Source organism: Dasypus novemcinctus, chromosome 15, assembly GCF_030445035.2.
Source record: "Dasypus novemcinctus isolate mDasNov1 chromosome 15, mDasNov1.1.hap2, whole genome shotgun sequence".
In the NCBI taxonomy this organism is placed as follows: domain Eukaryota; kingdom Metazoa; phylum Chordata; class Mammalia; order Cingulata; family Dasypodidae; genus Dasypus; species Dasypus novemcinctus.
In genome coordinates, this window is record NC_080687.1 from 62110113 (window position 1) to 62119460 (window position 9348).

General features: G+C 44.3%; 1 protein-coding gene across 7 annotated transcripts in view; it reads right to left on the minus strand.

Moving 5' to 3' along the window:
* The window catches only part of LMO7 (LIM domain 7), a 231272-nt gene extending 222151 nt beyond the window's left edge, over nucleotides 1-9121 (minus strand). Inside the window, exon 1 of one of the 7 annotated variants that reach the window (XM_058276567.2) lies at nucleotides 8447-9121. In XM_058276567.2, the coding sequence (XP_058132550.1) occupies nucleotides 8447-8506 (60 nt within the window). In that variant the 5' untranslated portion in view covers nucleotides 8507-9121. The remainder of the gene's footprint in view (nucleotides 1-8446) is intronic. The other 6 variants (XM_023584944.3, XM_058276576.2, XM_058276574.2 and 3 more) reach the window with 6 other exon arrangements.
* Between the last annotated feature and the right edge of the window lie 227 nt (nucleotides 9122-9348).

Here is a 9348-nt window from a genome sequence, read left to right on the forward strand (position 1 = left end):
GAATTAATGTTTATAATGTATACAATAGCATAAAAGTCAATAAACAGTATCCTGTGCATGGGAAAACCTAAGCAACAGTATAGAGCATTACCTGCTTAACAGTCAGCATCTCTTTTAAATGACAGTCACCCTAGAAGGTTAGAATGAGAAAACTGAGAGACTGAGGATTTAAGTAGCAGAATCAGAACTTGAACAATGTCTTGATTCCAAAATTGTACCCTTAATCTCTGTGCTATCTGGTAACTAATCAGGCAATTATGAAGAAAATTTAAAAAAAAAAAAAAAAGACAAAATATATAAGCAGGGACCAGATTGTAAAGTGCTGTGAGCACTACACCAAGGATTATGGACTTTATAATCTTTTCATGACTCTGGAAACTAATGAAATGAGGATTATATTTTGGACAAATAATTTTTGCTGCAACAGTGAGTAAAGGAATTGCTTCCTAATACTAAAAGTTTTTTTTAAAGATTTTATTTATTCCTGCCCCCTCTTCCCCCTCCCCATTGTCTGCTGTGTCCATTCGCTGTGTGTTTTTGTGCATCCTCCTGCAATGTCAGGCAACACTGGGAATCTGTGTCTCTTTTTTGTTGCGTCACCTTGCTGCATTAGCTCTGTGTGTGTGCAGTGCCACTCCTGGCCAGGCTGAGCTTTTTTCACGTGGGGTGGCTCTCCATGTGGGGCACACTCCTTGCATGTGGGGGACCCCTACACAGGGACACCCCTGCATGGCACAGCACTCCTTGCACACAGCAGCAGCACTGCGCGTGGGCCTGCTTACCACACAGGTCAGGAGGTCCTGGGGATCAAACCCTGGACGCTTCATATGGTAGACGGATGCCCTATCAGTTGAGCCATGTTCCCTAATATTAAAAGTTTTAACCAATTTTTCACCTGTTTATCTGGTGATGGAAACTTTACATAATTCCCCAAAAAAGTTTTTAGTAGGATTTTCAAATGAATATTTATATCTTGACACATCCACATAAAATTGAAAAGCAACAGGACACATCCACAAGACCTTTCTCTAATCTAATAACAATACTGATTCACACTGAGGATTCATGTACCTCAAGCAAACTCTTTGCAGACCATACCACAGAGTGGAAATCACTGATGGAGAGGATGTCATTTTTGGAGAAAGAGGGAAATCAATTAGAAGGGTTTTGCCAATATCAATGGGGGACCAAAGGACTGCAATTCTTAAAAAATTATCACCAAAGCAAAGAAAGTAAGTGAAACGGTGGTGACCAGCAAATCCATCCCTGGAGGATAAAGACTGGAGACACATGACAGATCAATTGGAAGTGGGGAAGGATTCGCATTCTGGTGCCAGGCTTGGCAATGAGCTCAGGTTGGTATCTCCTAGGTCCTTTTACAGAATGTCATTGAGACTGAGAGACCCAAACCCAGAGGTAACAGGCGACCAGGAAGGTGGTGAATTACGTTAGCATATCCTGCTCTAGCCATAAAAATTACTACTGCATTCAAACCTCTACCTAGATAGCAACATTAACTGGCAGAGTGGAAACTGGCTTTTCTCTTAAATTCCAACTAATGCAATGAGCAATATAACCAGTTTTCAATTTCATCGGTATTTTGTCTGTTTACTGCAAGACTTTTTAATGCCCAAAAACAGAAGAGACAGAGGCAGCTATTAGGCACAGAAAATTAAAAGGTACAGCAGAAGAGGACTAAAATTACAGAGTCCAGGCTGAATTTTCTTCCACTTCCTCGCCCACTCCAGGACCTTGCTGGAAGTCAAGCTTCCTCTCTGCCTTTGCCTTCTACCCTTTACATTACTTGGGTTTTTTGGTTTTAAACCAGCGTTTAATTATAAACCAGTCCCTGGAATATTAATATATTATTAATATTCCAAACAGCATTGCCAACTAGATAATAATCCAATATCATTATGTTGAGTTATTTTAAAGGGTAGCATTGCTACTTTGCTTTGAACTGCAATATTAACCCCTGACCAGAATAACCAGAAGTTAGTACATACACATTCTTAAATGTCTAAGTACAATCTGAAATAGAGTCAGAAAATGACAATAATTGGCAGGATATAACATACTAATCCTCAGGCCTCATCCCTTTCCCCCAAATTATAAACAAAATTTTAACTTTGGTTTTGAGAATAATACATTAGTTATTTAAAATCACATTTAAAGAATGGAAATGGTAAGGACACACTGTCATAAAGTCTGGTCATCATTCAAAAGTTTCACAAGGTTATTGGTGTTTTTTTTAATACATTTTTAATTTTTGAAGAAGCTTTAGTTACATAAATGTTACATCAAAAATATAGGGAATTTGCGAAACGGACTTTGGCCCAGTGGTTAGGGCGTCCATCTACCATATGGGAGGTCTGTGGTTCAAACCCCGGGCCTCCTTGACCTGATTGGAGCTGCCGAGCTGGCCATGCGCAGTGCTGATGCGCACAAGGAGTGTTGTGCTACACAGGGGTGTCCCCCGCGTAGGGGAGCCCCACGCGCAAGGAGTGCGCCCCATAAGGAGAGCCGCCCAGCGCGAAAGAAAGTGCAGCCTGCCCAGGAATGGCGCCACCCACACTTCCCATGCCGCTGACGACAACAGAAGCGGACAAAGAAACAAGACGCAGCAAACAGACACAGAGAACAGACAACCAGGGGAGGTGGGAAATTAAATAAATAAATAAATCTTTAAAAAAATATATATAGGGAATTTCCATATACCCCAACCCCTTTCCCTCCCACACTTTTCCCCATTAACATCTTTCATTAGTGTAGTATATTTGTTACAATTGATGAACACATATTAAAGTACAGTACTAAAGAAGGACTACAGTTTACACTACAGTTTACATTTTGCCCCGCACAATTTTACAGGTTTTGACAAAATGTATAATGGCCTGTAACCATCATTGCAATGTCATGCAGGACAATTCCAATGCCCCAAAAATGCCACCACATTACACCGATTCTTTCCTCTCCCTCCCTTCAGAACCTCTGGAGGTCATTCCCTTTATATCAATGATACAAGTTCTTCCATTGCTAGAATAATAATGTCTACTCTAGTTTATCGTTGCTTTCCCCCTTATGGTTGTTCATTCCTCAGTCTTAGGATTTGGGAATGATGTTACCCTGCCTTACTGGAGTCTCTTGACCTTGACATACTCACATACGTATATGAATGACCCACTTAAGCTTCAATATATGTAGAGGAACGTATGATAGAAAGGGAAAAATGGAGCAAGAAGTTAGCAAGCAGAAGAAAAATTTATATTCTTCCTTGTTTTCTAAAATACTTTATAAAACAACTTGGAAATCAATCTTTGAGGAAGCAGACTTGACCCAATGGATAGGGTGTCCGCCTACCACAAGGGAGGTCTGCGGTTTAAACCCCGGGCCTCCTTGACCCGTGTGGAGCTGGCCCATGCACAGTGCTGATGCGTGCAAGGAGTGCCCTGCCATGCAGGGGTGTCCCCCACGCAGGGAAGCCCCACGCGCGAGGAGTGCGCCCCGTAAGGAGAGCCGCCCAGTACGAAAGAAAGTGCAGCCTGCCCAGGAACGGCGATGCACACACAGAGAGCTGACACAACAAGATGATGCAACAAAAAGAAACACAGATCCCTGGTGCCGCGGATAAGGATAGAAGCAGTCACAGAAGAGCACACAGTGAATGGACACAGAGAGCAGACAACTGGCGGGGTGGGGGGGAGGGGAGAGGAGAGAAATTTAAAAAAAAAAGAAATCAATCTTTTATCTTCTAATTAGGGTTTTTTAGAGTTAAGAGGTTTTGGCAAGGAGAGAGGAAATATACTTTGTGTGTATTTTAAAATATGTGATTTGGTTATAAAGCAAAGCTAGCAAAGTTGAACATTAGCTGGAAGATTAAAATGAACCTGATTGTGAACACACTGCTGTCACTTCACATTCGAGATTATACCAAAAGTACATGTGGGCCCGCGGATGAGCCTCCCTGGCACAGAGAGATTACTGCCAAGCCCCAACTAGCAATGCAACTAGGAGAAAGACCTTGACCAAAAAGGGAAAGGGTAAAAACAAATGAGTTTATATGGCTAAGATACTTCAAAGTATGTCATTCCAGAGGTTACGCTTATACACAGTTACACACGTCTCAGCAGGATCTCATTGACAGCCAAAGTAGATACCACCCTAAATAGCAGGGACACTGAGGGCTCTGGAGACATCCAGGCACTAGAGGCAGGCAGATAGCGCCGGACTTTGGTGCCTTGCCAGTGGGCCTTACTTTGGAATTTATGCTCCCCAGTATGACAGAGTTGGACTCAGTTGTGGTTTCCCTGCACATGGCTCTACTGTCCTTTCTATTTGAACCTATAATTAGTACTGGAGTTGGTAAGTATACGTCCAAGAGACTTAAATCTTTGGGCTGTGCATGTGCCAGCTGGGCCCTGAATCTCAACTGAGTTTCAACACCTACTCTCCAGTTCATTGGACTCATCCAGAAATACTAACGAGGAGGAGATGGTGTACAACCACCATACCAAGGAACTGAGAGAGTCTACAAATGCAAGCAAGAGAGTCCCATCCATCAGTAATATGGGATTGACGCCCCCTCTCAATTAGAGGTGGAGTGGTAATCACCATCCCAGAATCCTCAGGACTGGGGAATGAACTATGGGTTAAAGTAAACTTATCGGTATTCTACCATAGACTTATAATTTCTTCCATTGCTAGAATCACAATATCATTGATGTGGAGGCAGTGGCCACTAGAGGGTCTGAGGGCAGAAGAGAGGGAAAAACATGGATAACACAGGAGCATTTTCGGGACTTGGGAATCGTCAAGAATGATACTGCAATGACAGATACAGGCCATTATATATCTTGCCATAACCTACAGAATTGTGTGGGAGAGAGTGCAAACTACAATGTAAGCTATAAGCCATGCTTAGTGGCAATGCTCCAAAATGTGCATCAATTGCAATGGATGTACCACACTAATAAAAGCTGTTGATAATGTGGGAAAATGTGGGAGCCGTAGGGAGTGGGGCACAAGGGAATCCCCTGTATTTATTATGTAACATTTATATAATCTAAGTATCTTTTAAAAATAAAAATTTTAAAAAATGTTTAAAGGAAGTATATGTGGGAATGGGTGTAGCTCAGTCGTTGAGCACCTGCTTTGCATATATATAAGGTCCCAGTTTCAATCCCCAGTACCTCCTTAAAAAAAAAAAGTATATGTGAACCTGTAAATTATTTATGTATCTTCAATGAAAACACTGCCTTGCTCCAGGTAGCTAGGGAAAAAAAAAAAAACTAGTGTCAATTTCATTAACTATATTAAAAGGACATGACAAAACCTTTAGAAAAATTCATCTTTCTGAGAATAATGAACAAAATACCTCACAGAACTGGCAAATCACTGCTGATAAACACTTTTAGAATAGGGTGGGATGGGAGTTGAAGGACGAGTACATTTACCATACACCATGCTAACTTTTATCATAATACACTTTCCCTGAATGTTATTATATGCAAATTTTTCACAGTAACCCTACAGTTATAAAGAAGCTGTGACAAATGAAGATTTATAGTTTTCAAAATTATACTTGTATACTTGAAAAGAAAAGGGTATGAAACCATACATATTCACAAACTTCCTGATAACAAAGTATGACGATACCAACTCTACACAGGAACCACATATGACCAAAAACTTTCCTGTATTTCTTCCCTTCTCCCTCTCTCCAACCCCAACACTCAAGAGACAAAAAGGCAAGTTTAATTTCTCTTCTAAAATTATGAAGAACAAATACTACTAATGGAAAATTACCGTTGGAAGCCCTGACTTTTCAAAGTTCATGAATGAGGAAAGTTATTTCTTAACTACATTGCTGGAATTTTTCCACTCACATTTCAATTCAAAATACAGCTCTTATTCTTCTCTAACTTCTCCTTACCATCACCACCCCCAATATTTCTAAGTCACTTTCAGACCAGCTCAAAGTTTCAATCCAAAAAGACAACTAACCTAATTTACCACTTAAGTGCCTATTCTCTTCATGTTTTTCTGTGTGGATTTATCTCTTTAAGAATACTTTAGATACACCTTTAATTAATTATTTTTAAATACTGTTTGCTTTAGGATACTTGAATATGTTGTTTTTTCATGTGGAATCATCTTTAAACAATTAGAATTTTTTAATGTTTTGAGTAAACCACCAAGGAGCATCAATGACTCCTAACTGGGAAACGGACTTGGCCCAGTGGTTAAGGCGTCCGTCTACCACATGGGAGGTCTGTGGTTCAAACCCTGGGCCTCCTTGACCTGTGTGGAGCTGGCCCATGAGCAGTGCTGATGCACGCAAGGAGTGTCCTGCCAAGCAGGGGTGTTCCCCACGTAGGGGAGCCCCACGCTCAAGGAGTGTACCAAGTAAGGAGAGCCACCCAGCGCGAAAGAACGTGCAGCCTGCCCAGGAATGGCACCGCCCACACTTCCCGTGCCGCTGATAATAGAAGCGGACAAAGACGCAGCAAATAGACACAGAGAATAGACAACGGGGGGGGGGGGGGGGGGGGGGGGGGAATTAAATAAATAAATCTTAAAAAAAAAAGACTCCTAACTGCCTGCAAGGTGAATGTAGGCAACAATTTTCTGAGACGTGGCTCTTGATTTGTGGCTGTACTTTACATATGCTGGTAAGACTTCCCTTGCCTCACATTAAATTCAACTTTTTACCTGTACTTAAAGCAGTGACATAAGTGAGCATCCTTATTCTCAGAAAATGGACATGGAAATATTTAGTGTTAGGAGCATGATGTATGCTCTCCAGTGTTTAGAAAACAGATGATAATGATTATAGATAGATGATAGGTCGATGGATGAGGAAGATGAAGGTGATAGAATGATATAGCAAATGTTGCAAAATGCTAACAGTTCCTGAATCTGGATACCTGGGTGTGGGATACATTGGAGTTCCATGTATCATTTCTGAATTATTTTGAAACTTTCCTATAAGTTTGAAGTTATTTCCAAATAAAACATTTTTTAGAATATTTTATTTTTTAAAAGGTTTTAGATTACAGAAAAGTTACATCTAAAGTATGAGGGATTCCCATGTACCCCCTCCCTCCCCCACATCATCCCCTATTTTTTTTAATGTAACCATACAATTTATTATGATGTATCCATAAAAACCACTCATTTTTTAAAATGCACATTTAAAAAATTACTCACTTGTGGTAAGGACTAACCTACCTACAGCAATAATCCAAAAAATGTAACCATCATTGTGACATTTATCAGTACTCACACATCTAACAAATACTGAAGGAGGAAGCTACCATTGTTATAGCTTCCTTAAAGCCAAAAACTTAAGCACAAATCAGAATTAAGAGAAACTTCAGAATGTACTCATTCGCATGCATTTTTGGGTGAACTTGCAAAGAGTCCCCATAAAATGAAAGCACAACTTTGAATCAAAATGAACATTAAAAATATTTAAGCCTTGTGACAAACTTACTCTACAGAAGCAAGAAAATGGAGTGAATAGTAACAGCACTATATTTCTAGGAGAGAAAGTAATCACTTATTTCCTTTTTTATAAAACAAAAGTCGATGAGTCAACATTTTATTAACACTGACCAAGTTATTTACTATTCAAGAATTTGCTTTTCAAGTTTAGTCTTTAAAATATATCCATCCATATATTCAAATAAAACATTTCTAAGTCATCTTTTTCATCTAGTAGAATAATGGCTAGAAGTCCCAGTATTAATCTTCTTAGCCTTCGACAGAATAAAACTAAACCTCAAGGCACTGATGAAACAGCAGGAAGAAACTTCCAAGAGACACCTATCTTTTCTATGAGAAAGAAGGAGTAAAATGATCTTAGCAGTCTCGGAGGCACAGCTGAGAAAGCAACAACACTTCAGTGAGTGAACCCGGGAATGCCGAAATCGAAGGAGGACTTGCCCCAACACTAGCTCCTGGATTTTGGATGCTGCCAGGAAAGTGTCTCCCGAGGTGTCGCGTCGGTGTCTTCTGTCCTCCACCTGCCCACCCACCCCACCTCTCCCCACACCCACACTTAATACACATACCCATTCTCATTCTGGTACGTGTTGGGTATCCCCGCTTCCAGCCATTCCAAAGAAATCCACCCGAGGGCCCTGACCCAGCACTGAGCCGCGTCCCCTGGACTGTGTCCCCAGAGAGATATCCCGGACAAGCTGGAGCCAACCCGTGCTGGACCACAGTGATGCGCGGTCCCGAGCCGGCGGAGGAGCTCTGGGGAAGCCGAGACCGTTGGGTCGACGACAGCGCTGGACCGACAAGAGACGAAGGGGTTTCAAAACTGAGCGCACAAACCAACGCGGAGGTGGAGGGAGGAGGCTGGAGCGCAAAGTCGCCGGGGCCGCCCTCACCTTAGCCACCAACTCGTGGGGAAAGGAGTGGAGTAAAAGGCACTCACCTCCACCCATCTCTGAGCCTCGGCGAAAGCTACGGCGCAGTCGGCCTCTGCCTCCTCCATCCCTTCTACGACTAGGACAAGACAGGAGAGAGAAACGAGTGCGTGCGCGGAGGAGCGGGGCGTCCCACACGCGTCTCGGGCAGGGAGGGGACAGGCGCCACCGCCGCCTCTGCTCCGGCTCCGAGACTCCTGGGTTCTCTTCCCTTTCGGTGCCTTCTGCGTTTAGTTACTGCTTCGACCCCACAAGAAACCGAAGGCGTTGCTTTCTCTAAACTCCGGAAAATGAACCACGGTCCGCGGGGACCGGGCGTCGGGGAAGGGAGCAGGAGGCGGGGACGCCGACCCGAGGCAGCGCGGGCTGGGCCGGGCGGGCGCCCGATTGGACTCGCGGAGCCGCCGCACGACCGCAGTCGTCTCCGGAATCGCCCCGCCCCAAACCACCCCCGGCCCGCGGAGTCGCCGCTTCCGTCTACACCCGCCCCCACCCACTCGCGGCTCCTGGGGGCTCCCGGCCGCTGCCGCCTTTGTGGTCAGACTGTCTGGACTGAGGGATGCCACCGTCCGCAGGAGGCCGGGACCGGGGCCACGCTCCCGCGCGGCCCGCCCGTACCGCGGCTGCGCCCTCAGGGGACGCGACCCCGCGCCCGCATCCTTCCCGCCTCCCCACGCGGAGCCGCCTGGTGCTCTCCTGGGGCCCCTAGAAAACGGCGCCCTCTGGGTTCGCGGCCCCGGGGCCTGCTTTTCATACCAAGAACAGCTGCACACAATTGCATCTTTTCCCGCCCAGAAACTTCCTCCGCTGGGGAGCGCGGCCCTGCCCGCCGCCCTCACCTGAGGCCCGACTCCCGCGCGCGCCGCTCCCGCTCACCCTGCCCGCGCGGTCCCGCGCCGGGTCGGCCAGG